The sequence below is a fragment of the Podarcis tiliguerta genome, assembly GCF_965153285.1.
Source record: "Podarcis tiliguerta genome assembly, chromosome: 5".
Classification (NCBI taxonomy): domain Eukaryota; kingdom Metazoa; phylum Chordata; class Lepidosauria; order Squamata; family Lacertidae; genus Podarcis; species Podarcis tiliguerta.
The window spans coordinates 92,223,158-92,242,351 of record NC_139538.1 but is presented as its reverse complement, the minus strand read 5'-3'; the positions used below and the strand labels follow the sequence as shown (position 1 = coordinate 92,242,351).

Genomic DNA, 19,194 nt, shown 5'->3' with positions numbered 1-19,194 from the left:
TGATGGCAGTGTAGTGTGTGCACACTCGGAGGATGACCTCCAAACCATCCTAAATATCTTCGCAGGAGCTTATGAAAAGCTTGGCCTATCACTCAACACCCTAGTAACCAAAGTGCTGCACCAACAAGCACAAAACAACCGCTCTGCAGTGCCATAAATCCAACTCAGTGGTGTTACATTGGAAAGTGTTGATCACTTCTCCTACCTGGGCAGTTATCGTTCCACAAGGGCCAACATTGATGCCGAAATCCAGCATCGCCTAAGCTCTGCGAGTGCAACTTTCGCCCAATTGAAGCACAAAGTGTTTGAGGACCGGGACATTTGCAGGGAAACCAAAATACTTGTTTACAAAGCTATTTTACCATGAACCTTACTGTATGCTTGTGAAACATGGACCACTTATAAACGCCATCTCCGACTCCTCAAAAGATTCCATCAACGGTGTCTCCGAAAATTTTTACATATTGCTTGGGGAAACAGGCGAACTAATGCCAGTGTACTGGAAGAAGCAAAGATCACTAGTGTCGAAGTGATGATTCTTCAACATCAACTTCGTTGGACTGTTCATGTTGTGTGGATGACTGATTATCATCTGTCAAAGCAACTACTCTATTCCGAACTTAAAAATGGTAAGCGTAATGCTGGTGGTCAACAAAAGAAGTTCAAAGACTCTCTCAAGGCAAATCTTAAAAAATGTAGTGTGAACACGACAACTGGGAAACACTGGCCTGCGAGCGCTCCAATTGGAGAACAGCCTTTACCAAAGGTGTCATGAACTTTGAAGACGCTCAAACTCAGGACAAAAAGGAGATACGTGCTAAGAGGAAGGCACGGTTAGCAAACCCTCACCGTGATCAGCTACCATCTGGGAACCTCTGTCCCCACTGTGGAAGGACCTGTGGATCCAGAATTGGCTTCCACAGTCACAGACTCACTGTTAAGACTGTGTTCATGGAAGACAATCTTACTCGGCTACGAGTGATTGCCAAAGAGGAACTACTATGTTGGGCATGTCCAACAGGTTAACCTTTTAGTTCAGTGCAGTTGTATCGTGTATCACAGGTCTTAGCCTTCCTGTCAGGTGTCTGCTTTTGTCATATTTCAGTAATAGTAAGTTGCTTCTTTTGACTTCTTCCTCAGGAAGCATTCCATAAGTGTGGGGGAAGAAAGGCCTTTGGGGATTCATGCTTCCATGGTCAAAGCCATTGAGGAGGTGTGATTAGAACCGTGGAGACCTTTTTAATATGGTGATTCATGAGGTCCAGGCAGGAACGTCTGCTTTGTTGAATTCCCCTGCCTCTTGTAATCATACAACATCCTAAAATGATTTAACATTTTATTCCTTGGGTTTTTGTTTGGGGGGGGGGGTCCAGACGAAGAAAATAGCTACTAATGGATATTCTATCATGTTTCAGTTTCTGCTTCTCTACCATTTGAGTACATTTGGATTTTTGTCTGCATTGCATTTCTCTTTCCAATCATTATGTTTTTATTTCCTGTCCAATTTTTTTAAAAAAAGTATTAGCTTTGTACAGCTTCTCTCGCATTCCCATTGCGCCTCAATATAATGCCTGAGGGATTGTTTTGTCTCTTATTCTGCCCCCGCCCATTCTCTAAATTATGAATGGAATTGTTGAATAATAGATCCTCATATGCCTAAAAATCTCCCATTAAGAACTTCTAGGTTGACTACCTGTAAAGTTTATTGTTGTTGTGGAACGTTCATTGATATGGCAGGTGCAAAAGATGGCCTGTGTAATTTTAATAGTTCTTCTTTGTGGGTCTTTAACTAATCTACATATGGGTTCCATGCCTGCACAGAGCAAAGTCTGAAGTCTTCTACTGCTAGGAGATTTTGGTGGACAGTTCAGGCCTAAGGGAAGTGGCTCTCACCTTTCTGCAGTGTTCCTTCTTGATGGTCCCTGTTGTTGCATCTTTAAGAGCCTGCACTTTGCTCTGTTTCTCAAGAAAGCACATGCCTAGCTTTTATTATCTTTCCATCCACTCTTGATTTCTCCTTTCCATTAAATGGAAACTGCTGTTCTTTGAAGGAGCTTCATGTCCCCCCTTTCAGCCTCCAGTTGGAAGGCTGAGGAGCAGAGTTGGACATACTTCAAATAATAAATGCTAGGGAGGTAAACCCAGCAATCCTGCTTTATTTGGGTGTTGCAAGCTAGGTATGCTCCAATTCTGGAATTAATTTTAGAAGTTCTTCTAGTTAAACCAGAACTCAGCATGAATTCAACACTGCAAAGATCCAAGTAGAGAAATGATAAAGGAATTGAAACAAGTAAATCTTCTCATCCGCTCTCATAGTGGGGAAATCTGCAAGTCATAGACTTCTGTTTCAATTCTCTCCCACTATATGTCCCTGGCATGGGGATTTTAAATTATTATTGGTTAGAACAAATGTCTGCTAGTCTAACCTACACAGTGAGTGGCATAGCAAAACTGTTTCTGGACTTTGCCACCCACGCATTGATTTATTTTTACAGTTCATATATCATTTAACATAAACATCTCTAAGTAGTTTATAAGAATAGTGTAATTGTAAAATGAATCGTAAAAATCTAAGAGAGACATAATCACAACTCTGGGCAGTGTAATATGAAAAAACATTTCAATGATCATGGAAAGACCAAATAAACAAAACTAAGGCAAACTAAGGCCCGGGGGCTGGATCCGGCCCAATCACCTTCTAAATTGGGCCCACGGACGGTCCAGGAATCAGCGTGTTTTTACATAAGTAGAATGTGTGCTTTTATTTAAAATGCATCTCTGGGTTATTTGTGGGGCATAGGAATTCATTCATTCCCCCCCCCTTCAAAATATAGTCCAGCCCCCCACAAGGTCTGAGGGACAGTGGACCCACCCCCTGCTGAAAAAGTTTGCTGACCCCTGTCTAGACTCTCCTATGTGGTGGCCATATATATATATATACAAGGAGTACATAGGGCAGCTCAGAAGCAAGGCTAATATATGGTGGTCAAAGTTTTGGCAAACGTGCCACAAATCAAGTTTAGATTCTTGGATGATGCTGTTCTGTTGTACAACTACTGTTTTTGATGTGGCTTTGGGCAAATGGAACTGAACCATTGCATGTCTCTACATGTCCCTGTCCATGCATTAAGTTCTTCATTAGAGGTCCTTCTCTGGGTTCCCCTGCCATCTGGAGGCACAGTGGGTCGTTACCGTGCAAAGTATCTCCAACACAGTTATTGTTACTGTAAGGCATCAGAAGATCTCTTTGGGGGGGGGGGGAGAGGGACAGAAATTCCCGATAGTGGTGATTAATATGCTACAGAATGTTTTAGCCAAGTAAACATTTCAGAAGAAACACAAAGAGTAGTCAAGTCCGCAAGTAGTCAAGTCAACTACAGCGTAGTCAAGTCCGCAAGTCTCCTGTTCCTATCCACTAATGCCACAAACATTTCAACCTTTGCCACTCCTAACAGCAACGTACAGATTAGTCACCCAGATTGGCAGATCATTGGCCACACAGGTAATTTGCTGTTCTGCTGCTTGTGTGGGCGTTTTCCTAGTAGCAGTGAAAACACTCCTTAGGCCATGTCAGGAATTTGTTAAATAAATATTTTGGCTTTCTAGTGACTAAGAGTTTGGGATGGTTGTAGCATGCTGTCCTAATGAATGAGTATGTTTGTGCTTTTTTCTTTCCACTGGGTGTCGCTGTAGCACCATTAAAAATATTTAAATAGCGCATTAAAATATGCTGTGTTTGAATATTTCTCCTAGCCTTCAGCCTAGATAACTCAATGATGTTTCATAACTAGAAAAATAATATTTCCCAATTTGCTTTGAAAATGGTAACTAACTGATGAGTTAGTTCTTTCGTGAACTTTTAATTTTATTTAAAATGATATTGTCATATAATTTATCCTTTTTTAAAAAAAGGATAATTTTTTTAATTTATTTTTTTTAAATTAAAAAAATAATCCTCATTAATTTTCCACCTAGTTTAAAAACAATAAAACAAAGGAAGGGGTAAATGTGAAACACATTTTTATGGACAGTAGGCATAAATAATATAGATGACTGGTGTGTCTTGCACTTCTCGGAAGTAATACAAACATAAGAAATGAGCTAAAAAGAAGGGAGGAAAGGGAAGCATAAAAATATCAATCGAATTCCACAAAAAACTGCACCATTTCAACATATTCCATAATAATGGTGTTTTTTATTTTATTTCCTCATTTCTACTATAAAATATTGATAATAGCACCAGCCGAGGTGTAGTTTGAACAAGGCTATCTAAGAATATTCCTTATTTCATAACATCCGTGCCAGAAGGCACTCCCACCACAAATAAAAAGACATTCCTCTATTTCCACATCCTTTCCAACAACTGGAAGATTGACTGGAGGTGATGAGAAAGAGTTGAATGTGTGTATAAATGCCATCTGTAATTTATTTTTACTGCAAATTTCCATTGTTCTGGCTGATACTGAATTAAAAATATTTCCCCTCCAGAACCTTTTTCATATATTCTCTACATTCTGCAGTGTTCCCTTGCAGGTTTGTTTTCCATGTAAGCGCCAAGCTATTTGCATATACATTAAGTACGTTATTATATCTTGCTCTACAGTTTACGTACAAATGCTTATAATTTGTACTATTGTACTATAAATCTACCATTGTACTATAAATCTACCATTGCAGATCTTTAGATATAGGGATATTGCGCACATAAAATAAGGATTATGTGTGACCTTGATTTATGGCTTAGTGCAAGTGTGCAGGTTCTGGAAAAGGAGATGGCAGCCGATTTGTTGCTTCCTGGACATTTTGGTTGCAGCTCGTGGTTAGTCTGGAAAAAGACGAGCCACAAGTCCAGGTTTGGATGATTCCCTAAGTCAAACTAAGCTCAGTTTGGTGCAACAGCAAAACTACCACAGTCTCTTGGTGGTTCGGCTTTAGGTGTTGTGCAAACCAAGCCTATGTCTGCTTACAGCAATGCCTTATCTAGTACAGTGGTACCTCGGATTAAGTACTTAATTCGTTCCGGAGGTCCGTTCTTAACCTGAAACTGTTCTTAACCTGAAGAACCACTTTAGCTAATGGGGCCTCCTCCTGCTGCTGCTGCCGCGCCGCTGGAGCACGATTTCTGTTCTCATCTTGAAGCAAAGTTCTTAACCTGAAGCACTATTTCTGGGTTAGCGGAGTCTGTAACCTGAAGCGTATGTAACACGAGGTACCACTGTATCGTAAAGTAGATTAAATGAAGCCAGTTATTAAATTCTCCTATTTTTAATCTTCTGTCTCTCAACAGTATACATCCCATAAACTTTACCATTCCTACTACTCTCTAAATCAGGGGTCAGCAAACTTTTTCAGCAGGGGGCCGGTCCACTGTCCCTCAGATCTTGTGTGGGGGCCAGATCTTGGGGGGGCGGGGGAGTGATGAACGAATTCCTATGCCCCACAAATAACCCAGAGATGCATTTTAAATAAAAGGACACATTCTACCCATGTAAAAACACGCTGATTCCCGGACTGTCCACGGGCCGGATTGAGAAGGCGATTGGGCCACATCAGACTGGTGGGCCTTAGTTTGCCTAAGGTAAAGGTAAAGGTACCCCTGCCCATATGGGCCAGTCTTGCCAGACTCTAGGGTTGTGCGCCCATCTCACTTAAGAGGCCGGGGGCCAGCGCTGTCCGGAGACACTTCCGGGTCACGTGGCCAGCGTGACAAGCTGCATCTGGCGAGCCAGCGCAGCAGTTTGCCTACCAATGTCTAAATCATTCTTCACTGACCTGGTACCTTCCAGATGCATTGAACTACAAATCCCATCAGCCCCAGCCAGGACGTGCAGGTTGTAGCCCAACAATATGTGGAGGGCCCCTTTACAACCCCCTCTTGGAAATAGTCTACTGTGGGTTCTGGACCACTTTTTCTTTTCATTTTCAGGAGAAGTGATTGACTTCACAGTTCAGCATGCCGTTTCTGAAGCCAACGGAGGAAGACCCAATGCTTCCAAGATAGCTGTGATCATTGTATCTGCCCCATCGCAAGATTCCGTGGAGGCCGCTGTATATTCTGCAAGAGTCAATAGTAAATATTCTGCCACTATTTTTATTTTTACAGTACAAGGGTATTTTGGAAAGTAACTCCATTTTTTAAAATAAGCCCTGGGAATTGTTGTTGTTAGTGGAACCACATAACTGTGGATATGTTGGGACAAAAGAATGTCTGGCAGAAAAATGATTAAGAGTTCCTTTTTCCTCTACATTGTCTCTATTGCAAAGTACACCTTTCTGAGACCAGAGCAGTGGCGTAGCGTGGGGGACACGGGGGGGCCGGCCGCACTGGGCGCAACATCGGGGGGGGGGCACTCGCACTCGCAGCTCTCTGCCCCTACCTGGCTCACTCACTCTCTCTCACTGCAGTGCTGGCTGTGCGAATCCGATCCAAGCCGCCGGGTCGCCGCCCACTGTGGAGGGGAGGGTGCCAGGCGTGCGGTGCGGTGCGGTGCGGTGCGGAGAGAGAGCGAGGGACTATCTGGGGGAGGGACAGTGCAGCGGGGGGGGGGGAATTACTTGCCTTGCCCCGGGTTAGGGGGCGCAAATTACTTGCCTTGCCCCGGGTGCTGACAACCCACGCTACGCCACTGGACCAGAGGCTTTGCAACCATGAAAACATGCAAGTAAATCCCACTCCCTCAATGTCACAGCACACACTGGTCCCACTCCCAAGCACAGCGTTCACCTCTCTGGCTCTCTACAGATGTTTTGCATTCAGACCCTCTAAGTGTCCCTATTTTGCAGGGACAGTCCCGCATTTACAGAAGCTGTCCTGGTTTCTAATGCCTTGCTTTACCTTTGGACACCCTATTTTCATTGGAGAAATGTTGGAGGGTATGGAGTTGTGTGTGAAGACCCCGCAAGCCACCCCCCCAAATAAAGACACAATAGACACAGAATTTAGTTTTAGGTTTTTGGCATTAATTTTTGGCATCTTTATTGATTACAGCATGTGAGTGGTTGCTTAGGCATTGGTTCCAGACTACCTGAACCTGCACAGTGGCAGGAACAGGACTGACACTGGGCACCACCAGAGGTCAGTAAGGGACAGCATCCTGGGGGAGCGAGAAGCTGGCTTCAGTCTCACAGCTCACCCTAGATGCTCCCAGGGGCTCTGGCCCTAGCCCCTTGACAGGGTTCGGACAAAAGCAAGGTGAGCCCCTGGATTCCTTTAATGGAATTCCCTAGCAGCAGCGATGGAGGGGCAGGCACAGCCAACCGCATCCCCTCCCCAAAACATTGAACCAGTGCCTAACCGGCAACCTTACAAAGTTGTGATGATTTGCTACACGGTAGGCAAAAGCCAAAGGGCAACAGCCAATCAGCCAAATGGCAAAATTCCTACTGGGCCCCTGCTCCAAGACAGACAACCCCTAGACAGGCATAGCAAGGCCAAACGAACAGCCCTAAATATAGGGTGGGAGGGCGAGTGATCCGATGGACGTCGCGAGAAAGAGAAGCTCTCCAGCTACGTCCAGCCTCTTAAATAGGCCCTTGGCAGCCAGTAGACACCCAAACCAGCCAAATTTCAGCCCCAGGAACCGAGGGGCAACCAATGGTGTGTTGTGGCTATCCAAACAGTCCTGCTCCACAACAGGGAGGCAGTTTATGGTGATCTCACCGCAACACGTGCCCTCCATGGAGGAGGACACGGTTTATCTGACCCCGTGCCATCTGAAGGCTGCACTGTATAGGGAAGTTTTTAAATGTTTAATGTTTTATTATATATGTTTTTATATATATTGCAATCCGTTCAGAGTGGCTGGGGCAACCCAGTCAGATGAGTGGGGAATAATAATAATAATAATTAATAAGTTAAAGAACTTCCGATGAAGCAAGTCCACCACCTTCTAAGGGTGTATTTCAATATCCCAAACTTTCCCTTAGGGGTAGCATTGCTTCCCATTGGAGTTGGAGACAGATACGAGAAAGCACAACTGAGGACTTTAGCTGGGCCATCTGCCCCTGACAGGATAATCGAGCTACAACGCTTTGATGACCTTCCAACTCTGCTGGCATCGGGTGATACATTTTCCAGGAAACTTTGCACAGGTGAGCTTCAGAAAAACAAACCAAAAGAAAACAACATCACCACAACAAGATATATGAGGTGCACTCTTTGCTTCTTTAATGGCTTCCATTATTCTCAGAAATTGCCGCTCTCTTTTCATAAGCTAGAGGATCCTACTTTGTAGACGTTCTTCAAGCGTGCCAGTTCATCACATAGTGAGAGATGAAGAACAAAACTTGTTAAGAAGAAATGGAGACTATGAGCTACGCATTGCCAACTACCACCCCACTCCCACCCTGGTTATTTATCTGTTTTGTAGCTTAAAACAAATTTTGTCAGAAAGCGAGAAACTTAGAAAGGTCCCAAGTCCAGTATAGGGTCAAGTTGGGTGTGAATAGGGCCACCACTGGTAAGGGTGGACAAATCTGTTCTGTCGTAGTCTGTGGGCATCTTGAGGTCCATCCCATTCTGCTCCTGGGTAGGTTTTTTAGGATGATTCCATGACCATAAAAAAGGGAATCAACAGGATTACACTCTCCATCCCTGTGCTGACCTACCATTCCTTGTTAAGAAGGAAGAGGCTATATAGTCATTTGTTGGAATATATTTCAGGCTTTTTCTGAAGCTTGTATTTTATTTTATTTTTACAATACTTTTTATCGAATTTTGTGGATATATCAAAATTGAGAACATAATCAAAATATGAGGAGCGAGACTTAAAACCCACAAAGGATGATTCCTCAGGATACTAGAGCAACAATAACATACGTTGTGACATGTGGGCAATGCTGAAGCCTGTATTTTTTGAAACCACAGTTTATGCACCCTGCATAAATGAGATATTCTAAATGTGTAATGATTGCTTCTCTTTCAGAGCCTGCCTTAGAGTGCATAGATGAGGATGGGAATGTGAGGGCAGTAAGTAGATGCAGTATATGTTTATATTTATATTTACATTATATTTACATTTATATAACTTAAAAGTGGTACCACGTGGATGTCCAACTGATCAAAGCCTGGAAAGCCACTTGTCTTGGAGAACGTCTCTAGATGACCTCTGTTTTATGGGACTGGGTGTGCAGAGGAATAAATGCCTTTTAAGCTGATGGTGCTCAACCATGGAACAAGAGCTTATTATTTTTGGCTAATATATCAGAACTGCCAACATTTAGCAGAACATCAGGCGAGTGGAGAATGTATAGTCCCATCCCAAACGTGGTGCCACCTAATGTGGCCCTTTCTTACCTGATATTTCTAGTAAATTTTAATCAAGGGACCGTCTACTGTTTCACTCCTGATCAGTAGCGTAGCGTGGGTTGTCAGCACCCGGGGCAAGGCAAGTAATTTGTGCCCCCTAACCCGGGGCAAGGCAAGTAATTTGCGCCCCCCCCCCCCCGCTGCACTGTCCCTCCCCCAGATAGTCCCTCGCTCTCTCTCCGCACCGCACCGCACGCCTGGCACTCTCCCCTCCACTGTGGGCGGCGACCCGGCGGCTCGGATCGGATTCGCACAGCCAGCATTGCAGTGAGAGAGAGTGAGTGAGCCAGGTAGGGGCAGAGAGCTGCGAGTGTGAGCGCGCCTCCCCCAGATGTTGCACCCGGTGTGGCCGGGCCCCCCCTGCACCCCCCACGCTACACCACTGCTCCTGATGTTTTCACGTTGGAAGACGTAAGAGAGATCCTATGCTTTACTGGCATGTTTCTCTTTTGGATTTTGTATGACTATGCATGAATTCATATACTCTCATTGGTCCTTGCATAGGACCAAGTACCATTCTCCTCAAGTGCTGTATTCCATCATATTAATAGTTTCACATTCTGGCATGTCTTTCTTGCAGAGGGGACAATCCAGTCAGAGTTAAAGACAACTAAGCCCCATTGATCTCAGTGGAGCAAACATATATACATTAAGGTTACCAGACATACCCGTTTCCCAGGGACAGTCCCCATATTTACAAATCAGTCCCCTGACAAAATCTATCTATTTAGTAGGAAGTTGGAAAGTATCCTCGGATTCATTGAAAAAAATCTGGTAACCTTAATATACATGCTTAATTCTCCTGTTGAAATCAGTGGGAGTTTAAAACACTGACTTTGGCTGGTTCACGTCCAAGTGTTTCTCTACATCATTCATATTTTTGCACACATAAAAAAAAAACCCTGTTCCTTTCTTTTATTTAATTGTCCAAGGTTATTTTAGCAGCCAAAGGAAAGTATCATCTTGCTTGCTAGATTTAGACTGTAGATCAGTCTGGTGGCTACTTACCAAATGCTCTTCAATTGTTATCATTTAAACATAGAATCCTATTTTAACTTCAGTATGTCGTTTTTGCTCAGCCTGGTGACAAATGGACATTGCTGGATCAATGTCACACTGTGACATGCTTCCCGGGTGGCCGCACAGCTCTGGAGAGCCATGGAATTAATTGTGAGAAGATGCCTAGACCAACATGTCGCAACAGTCTCCCTGCTATTAAAGTAGAGGAAACATGCGGCTGCCGCTGGGTGTGTCCATGTGAGTAGGTTGTTCTGCTGCCTTTTCATCCTCCCTCAGGTGTGATCGGTACTTGACACAGTGAATGAGGGCAGTTTAAGAAACAGGCAGGAGAGTTTCAGCTTACCTGAACTTAACACATAGAGCAAAGCAACACATCTTTACAAATGATTAGTTAAAATAGACTCTATATTTCTATAAGTAGAGGATACGTGTGAAAGCAGGTAGCCTGGAAGAAAGCTGAAAGTGGCGCTAGGAAGGCGTGGGTTGGCAGTTCGAAAACTGCTCACTCTCAGGAGCCGGGCTGCAGACAGCAGCTTTCTCTCAACTATTGCCAGCTGGCTCCTCTTGCCACCTGTAATTGTGGTACTAGAGTGCAGTAGAGGACTGGCCCAGTGGTATAGAGAGCAAGGCACCAGAATCCAACCGCTCGGTTTCCCCTGTTGCTTTGCCTGTCAACAAAGAGAAGATTCAGGTAGGTAGCCATGTTGGTCTGATGCAGTCAAAATAAATAAACAAATTAAAAAATAGTCCAGTAGCACCTTAGAGACCAACTAAGTTTGTTCTGGGTATAAGCTTTCGTGTGCATGCACACTTCTTCAGATAGGTATCTAAAGAAGTGTGCATGCACACGAAAGCTTATACAGTAATATCTCTGCGAACGTCCACCTCGTCTAGCGTCCATTCTGGCGAACGTCCGCAGCAAACCCAGAAGTACCAGAACGGGTTACTTCCGGGTTTGCCGCTCGCGCATGTGCAGAAGCACAAACCACTCCGCGCATGTGCACAGACGCAGCACTTTGCCCTGCGTCCTTTTTGGCTAGCGGCTGGGGCTCCGGAGCAGATCCCGGTCGCAAAACAAGATACGACTGTACCCAGAACAAACTTAGTTGGTCTCCAAGGTGCTACTGGACAATTTTTTTATTTATTTCAACAAGGAGAAGATTTGCTTAAAATGATCAGGTCCCCTGATGGTCATTTTTGTTTTTTCCCTGCCACTTTACAGGCACATGCATGGGAAGCTCAACCAGGCATATTGTCACCTTTGATGGACTGGATTTCAAACTGACAGGCAATTGTTCCTACACATTGTTTGAAGACAAAGAACATGATATTGACATCGTTCTTCGCAACAGGCCCTGCAGCTTAACCCCAAGATTCAATTGCATGAATGCCATGGCGATCACATACAAGGGCTTGTCTGTGCTGCTCTTCAGCAACATGACGGTAAGCCATTATAGTGGGAATAATACTTGACTAGGGACTAGATAAGCAGCTTAGAGTTGTGGTATAGCCAATGAAAAAGAAACGAGCCTGGGGATGGTGTTCAGCTAAGGTTTACTCAAGGTAGACCCATTGAAATTAATGGACCTAGTCACATTCCTTCATGTCACTGGGTCTACTTTGAGTAAACTTTAGCTGAATACAACCTTGAGTCTTGCAGCTGGCTAGAAGGAACCTTGGAAGATCTGCACCATATTGAAATAAAATGGCAGTTGGTTTCCAAACATTTGATGATGAGCATCGCCCTCCACTTGGGAAGCCTAGTGCCAAAACAAGAGGCAGCTGAACCTAAGCCAAAAAAATGGGCAAAGTCACCCAAAGTGACATTTCGGTTGACCATCTTGATTCAAAATGGCAGCCAGTGTCCCAACAAGCACTGCTACCTCCACTTCCAGAACACCCTTGCCAAATTTAGCTGTGATCTCTCAAGAGTTGGCCTAACCTATGGAGAACAAAGAGATGGACAGACAGACAAATCATTTTCCGAAATATATAGTATATGTAAAAACCAGTTCCCAATGTTCTCTTTCCAGTGTCACCCAAAGCAGAACCCAGGACTGAGCTATGCTTACAAGAGCAGTCTTGATTCTCAGCGGCTGAAACTAGGGCCATCTTTACCTGGGGGTGCAAGGGGTGTGGGGCACCCGGGTGCCGAATTCTGGGGGGCGCCAGGCACCCGCCGCTGAAGCCACCTAAGCCACTGCACTGGCTGAGACCTTGGGGGAGTGGAGAATATATAGCCCCCATCCCAAATGTGGTGGCCACCTAATGTAGCCCTTTCTTGTCCCCCAAATGAGTCAGTCATTTACCTTAATCATCCAGTGCTTTACCAGTTGCACTGGTTCCTGGTGGAGTATAGGGTCAGGTTCAAGGTGCTGGTCTTGACCTCTAAAGCCCTTTGTGGCTTAGGACCCTCGTATCTAAGGGACCACCTCTCCTGGTATGCCCCGCAGAGGACCTTAAGGTCCATGAATAACCATAGTTTAGAGGTCCCAGGCTCTAAGAAAGTTAGACTATCCTCCACCAGGGCCTTTGCAGTGATGGCTCCGATCTGGTGGAATGCTCTGTCCCATGAGACCAGGGCCCTTCAGGATTTAACCTCCTTCTGACAGGCCTATAAGACAGAGCTATTCTGCCTGGCCTTTAATTTGAATTCAGCCTGATCTTTTATTTCCCTTCTCTTCCCTCCCTCTCCCCTTTTATGAAGATTACCCACTCTGAGACCCACAGCTAATTCTCCCCTGGCCTCCTCGCTGGCCCAAGTAGGACCAATTCAGCCAGCTAGCCCTGGGGATTATTCTAATGCTTATTTCCCCTAAATTGATTTCTGAATTTTGAATTTTATTGTTATCCATGTTTTTATACTGTATTTTATGCTGCTTTTACAATTAAGTGTTTTAAATTTGTTGTTAGCTGCCCTTAGCCCAGTTTTTGAACCAGGAAGAGCGGGGTATAAATAAAAAAATATTATTATTATTATTATTAATCGTCTACATTACCCTCAAAGCAATTCACAACAATGCATGGAAACAACAAGAAGCTTTTCTCATTTTTTTCAAACAGGTTGCTGTGAATGGCATAACAACTAATGTTCCTTATGCTGACGGTCATGTTGCAGTCAATGTCTATGGAGCAATAATGCACGAAATCCGGTTCTCTCTTCTGGGTCACATCCTCTCCTTCACTCCAAGCAACAATGAATTTACTTTACAACTTAGCCCAAAGAGCTTCGCTTCAGAAACGCATGGCCTTTGTGGTATGTTAGAAAATGTTACACTTTGGGTGGTTTTCAGGTAGTTATCAGGTAAGGGTTTTTAATGTTTTAAATGGTGGGCATTTCATATCAACTCAGCACGGGCTTTTCCAGGGGAAGCACTGGGGCAAAACAAGGACAACAACAATTGATTATTTATATACCTCCCATCTGACTGGATTGCCCCAGCCACTCTGGGCAGCTCCCAACAAAAATAATAAAAACACAACACAACATCAAAACAAAAAACACTCGGACGTGCAGCTTCAAAGCCCAGACCTTTGCCTAGAAGTCTAGATGAGCCCTCTCTAGAAATAGTATGCATTGGAGCTGGCATAAACCAACTCTCGCCATTCTCAGAAACCTTCTAGGAGCTTTTGATTAGAACTCTGTCTGCTGCTCACCTAAAGTACGGAAAATGTGTAGGGGGTGTAATATTAGGTGAAGCAAAATGTGAAGCAAATTTGAAGGGTCCTCTTCAGGTGAAACGGCTGTAGCAATTTTGAGATGGGCCTAACGTAGTTTTGGTAGGATTAGCAAACGTTTTCAAGTATGGGTCATATACATATTCTAAGCTCAATTCCCTGTTGGAGATAACTAACTTCTAAAGCTAAGATACTATAAAATTCTCTTCTGTCCCTCTCCTGTAGGGATCTGTGACCAAAACAGTGGCAATGACTTGGTGTTAAGAAATGGCTCCTTTACATCCGACAGCAGCCTCTTCATTGAAGAATGGACTGTGAAGCAGCCAGGGGAGATCTGTGAGGTGAACAGAGCTGGCCAATGCGTTGGCCATGCCACGACAAAGTGCAGCATCTTGCTGTCTCCTCAGTTTCACGAATGTCACCAAATCATTCCTCCAAACTTGTACTATGCAGCTTGTGAAGAAAACAACTGCTATGGTGATGAAATCTGTGAGATCATATCTTCCTACGCACACCTCTGCCGGATGCAAAGGATCTGTGTGGATTGGAGATCTCCAGAGTTTTGTGGTAAGGATTTCACTGCTTCTTATAGAAATACAATCTTCAGTAATCCAACTTGGTCTTTGAGCTGCCTCAAATTTCAGAACACAATATTTAAGCCTTGGAGGTGGGGGTGGGGAAGAGAAGGTTGGCCATTCCCCCCCCCCCGCCTTGACTACCAGCAAAGACAACATAGTCACATGTATGATAGCCACACAGGTGTGAAATGTATACCTTTTAATTTAGACTGTTGTCCTCCCTGCTTATAACTGATTTTGATTTTGCTGCCTCTCAACAGTAACCATGCAAATATGTCTACAAGTTCATAAGCAGGGTGTGAAGAAAGTAGCCCTCTGCTCTGGTTTCTTCCCAGATTTTGATATTCAGAGAAATACTACTTGGGACACGGAGGCTGGTTTTGTTTTGTTTCTATCATTAAACCATCCTCACTAATAGCTGTGGTTAGATTGGTTGTTTACACTGACTGTGGTAACTCCTTTACAAAGATGACTAAGGGCGAAACTAAATACAATTAAATGCATGCAATTAACCGTAGTAAGAATTGCTCTTTGAAATTCAGTTGGAGGTTTGGTAAGCCACGCCTAGATTTGGATCCTCCCACACTTTCTCTTTGCTGGGGCAGAGAGAGCTCCGTTTTTCTTGAGTTGACTCGTCCCCTTCCTGCTCCAATGGAGTCAACCATCATGGGCTCCCCAGTCTTGATTGGGACCTACACCTATTGCCAATCAACTTCATTGGGTTATTCTGAATCCTAGTATTATGAGGAAAGGAGAATGCTTTCTGTTCACTCCTCCCATCTCACTCATAATTTGCTGTCTCTAGCATATCCACCCTCTTTACGCGTCAACCTTTTCTCATAGAGAGGTGCTCCAACCCTTTGCTCAGTTTTGCGGACTTATGTGGGAAATACATGTGATTGGCACTGGCAGTGGCGGAGCTTCATCTCCGGCACCGGGGGGTGGAGAGCAGGTGGGAGCAGGGCTGGCGTGCATCCTGGGGGCGTGACACGCGTCCTGGGGGCGCGGCACACCACCTGTGGGGGCATGGCGCCCAGCGCGGGCGGGGGAGGCAGCCACAATGGCAGCCCACTGGGATCACACTGCCAGGGGCGGTGCGCTCCCCCCACTCCTCTTCCTCCGCCAGTGGCCATTGGTGGTGTAATTTGACACCAAGCTCTGCTTTCTAAGGCTAGAAGATGGTTGTTGAGCTTTCGCCCCGGAAAGTTGAAAACGGCTGGTTGTAGTATCATCTTACATTTGCTCTAGAGGGGGTTAGCCAGGAAATGTAAGCAACCCTTCCTCTTCAGAGACAGCATACCTTGGAATACCTAAGGGAGGGCAGTTGTCCATGCTTTATTTATGGACTTCTCAGAGGCATATAGTTGGTCATTGTTGGAAACAGGAAGATTGACTAAGTGGACCTGTGATCTTGCAAGACTCTTCTTACATTCCAGTTTCAAAAATCCATTTGGTCTGAGAAGGGCCGTCATAAGTATATCTGGCGCCGTGGTGCCCTCTGGCACCCCCCCCCCATTTCCCAGAGTTGCCAACCTTTTTACGGCACTGCCAGAAGCTTTGCAGGGCTGGAGGAGGTGGGCAGCGGCTGGAGGGCGGCTCCTCCAGCGGAGAAGAGGCAGAGACGGAGGCTCCGGGTGGGGTGCTGCTTCAGCGAGGTGGGCAAGGGCAGTGAGCTGATACCGGGAGGCGCTGCGCCCAGCTTCCACCTCTTCCCTGGCGCCCTTCAGAACTTGGCGCCCCGGTGCCCCACACCACTTGCCTCTATGGGCAAGATGCCCCTGGGCCTAAGATGCCAGTAAATAAAAAGTGCCTATCTTCAACGGGAAATTAAGTGTCTTTTACATCACTTTCAGTTTTCTTAAAAACAATAGGCTGCCTCCAAGACAAATCTTGGATATAAATTTGGAATATGCCATGATTCTCTTGTCTACTGTTAACTCCCACTGCTCTACTGATCTGCCCTCTTTCTCCCTAGAAGGACACAGTGAAGGGTGTTCCCCTGTACAGTATTGCTCTTTTCCCTCTCACTCTTTATAATATTCCTCTGTTACTCAGCCACACAAGTCTGCACATAAAATAACCACAGCCTGAAAGGTTGGTGCAACCACAACAGAAGGTGCAGTCTAGTCTCCACCTTGCAAGTATATGAAGAAGGCATCTCTCTGTGTTTTTGGTGGTTTCATTTGTCCTTCAGATCCAAGCAGAGAAGAAATTGAAGGGGAATTTAGGCAGAATGAAATAGATTTCAGTTCTTAGAGAACTGCACAAGACGTATTTGAGAAGACACTGTTATTGTAGCCTAGTGTTTTCAGAAACTACCTACTGCAAATACTCCATAAGGAATAATCTGAGAAAAAGAGAGAGAGAGAGAGAGAGAGAGAGAGAGAGAGAGAGAATGAGAGAAAGCACTGCCTGCCATTTCCTGGATTTAGTGAGAAAGCCAGCTTTCCCGTCATAGCATCCAAGGCTCAGGCATTTTAATAACCTCTCTGAATTCCTCAGATTCTCAGCTTGTGACATAGCCACATACAGCCAAAGAACTCCCCAATTTAACTACCAGTTCGCATAAAGTAGTCTTTGGTGTATTAACAATGGCATCTTCTTTCCCTGTTTCTTAGGAGCAGGTGCATGTCTTAGGGTGGCCAGGAATAGCATTGTCAATTACAAGGACATTGTGCAGAATACACGAATGACTCAGTGGACAGCATTGCTTAATCACTGTAACACTGCAGACCAATAAAAATACGTATAGGTTTACCAAACCTAATTTAACCTACTTCTGCAGATCTCTGTTTGAGAACTGGTTAATTCCTGGAGCTGCAATGTAATTCTTCATGGAGCTCCCCCCAGGTTGCGGTGCTGCTGTTGCATTGGTTGTCACACCCCTTAAGGCCAGGGAGAAGAAGGGATCTTAAAGGTGGGTGGGTAGATGGAAAGCGGGGGTTGGCAACTGTCCTTATTCATAAGGCAAATGGTTTGTTGTTGTTTAGTCGTTTATTCATGTCCAACTCTTCATGACCCCATGGACGAGAGGACGCCAGGCACGTCTTCCACTGCCTCCGGTAGTTTGGTCAAACTCATGCTGGTAGCTTCGAGAACACTGTCCAACCATCTCGTCCTCTGTCGTCCCCTTCTTCTTGTGCCCTCCATCTTTCCCAACATCAGGGTCTTTTCCAGGGAATCTTCTCTTCTCATGAGGTGGCCAAAATACTGGAGCCTCAGCTTCAGGATCTGTCCTTCCAGTTGAGCACTCAGGGCTGATTTCCTTCAAAATGGAGAGGTTTGATCTTCTTGCAGTCCATGGGACTCTCAAGAGTCTCCTCCAGCACCATAATTCAAAAGCATCAATTCTTCGGCGATCAGTCTTCTTTATGGTCCATATCTCACTTACATATATAACTAGCTTTAACTATACGGACCTTTGTTGGCAAGGTGATGTCTCTGCTTTTTAAGATGCTGTCTAGGTTTGTCATTGCTTTTCTCCCAAGAAGCAGGCGTCTTTTAATTTCGTGGCTGCTCTCACCATCTGCAGTGATCATGGAGCCAAGAAAGTAAAATCTCTCACTGCCTCCATTTCTTCCCCTTCTTTTTTTGCCAGGAGGTGATGGGACCAGAGGCCATGATCTTCATTTTTTTGATGTTGAGCTTCAAACCATATTTTGCGCTCTCCTCTTTCACCCTCATTAAAAGGTTCTTTAATTCCTCCTCACTTTCTGCCATCAATGTTGTGTCATCTGCATATCTTTTGGTTCTTGATATTTATTCCGTCAATCTTAATTCCGGCTAGGGATTCATCCAACCCAGCCTTTCGCATGATGAATTCTGCATTTAAGTTAAATAAGCAGGGAGACAATATACAGCCTTGTCGTACTCCTTTCCCAATTTTGAACCAATCAGTTGTTCCATATCCAGTTCTAACTGTAGCTTCTTGTCCCACATAGAGATTTCTCAGGAGACAGATGAGGTGATCAGGCACTCCTATTTCTTTAAGAACTTGCCATAGTTTGCTGTGGTCAACACCGTCAAAGGCTTTTGCATAGTCAATGAAGCAGAAGTAGATGTCTTTCTGGAACTCTCTAGGTTTCTCCATAATCCAGGGCATGTTTGCAATTTGGTCTCTGGTTCCTCTGCCTCTTCCACTTCTGGGAGTTCTTGGTCCATATACTGCTTGAGCCTTCCTTGTAGAATTTTAAGCATAACCTTGCTTGCGTGTGAAATGAGTGCAATTGTGCGGTAGTTGGAGCATTCTTTGGCACTGCCCTTCTTTGGGATTGGGATGTAGACTGATCTTCAAATGGTTTACTTTACAACATTTCTCTGGGTGTCCTGATATTAGGGCCACCTGGGCTTGAACGAGAAACTATATAGGCTGTATCTGGGACTTGGCCCAATGAGTATTTGGGACTGTGTGTGTGCAGGACTTGGAGATCTCATTTGAACAGGAGCCCGTGATGCTGGCTTCAACAACTGGCCAGCAGCATGAAGCCTGTGCACTGACCAGGCCTGTCATTCTGCCCTTGCCTGGTCAACAGGCCAGTAAGTTTTCCCTGTTGCACTTTAGGTTCTAACCCCCTGATTCTTCAGCTCCAGCCACTGACCCCAGGGATCGCG

At 44.8% G+C, this 19,194-nt stretch overlaps 1 protein-coding gene across 2 annotated transcripts in view; it reads left to right on the top strand.

Moving 5' to 3' along the window:
• VWF (von Willebrand factor) overlaps positions 1 to 19,194 on the top strand; it is a 157,937-nt gene that overhangs the window by 81,984 nt on the left and 56,759 nt on the right. For both annotated transcript variants that reach the window (XM_083440694.1, XM_083440695.1), the window contains exons 31-37: positions 5,927 to 6,070; positions 7,927 to 8,091; positions 8,925 to 8,968; positions 10,387 to 10,564; positions 11,550 to 11,770; positions 13,391 to 13,583; positions 14,231 to 14,572. In XM_083440694.1, coding sequence (XP_083296820.1) covers positions 5,927 to 6,070; positions 7,927 to 8,091; positions 8,925 to 8,968; positions 10,387 to 10,564; positions 11,550 to 11,770; positions 13,391 to 13,583; positions 14,231 to 14,572 — 1,287 coding nt within the window. The remainder of the gene's footprint in view (positions 1 to 5,926; positions 6,071 to 7,926; positions 8,092 to 8,924; positions 8,969 to 10,386; positions 10,565 to 11,549; positions 11,771 to 13,390; positions 13,584 to 14,230; positions 14,573 to 19,194) is intronic.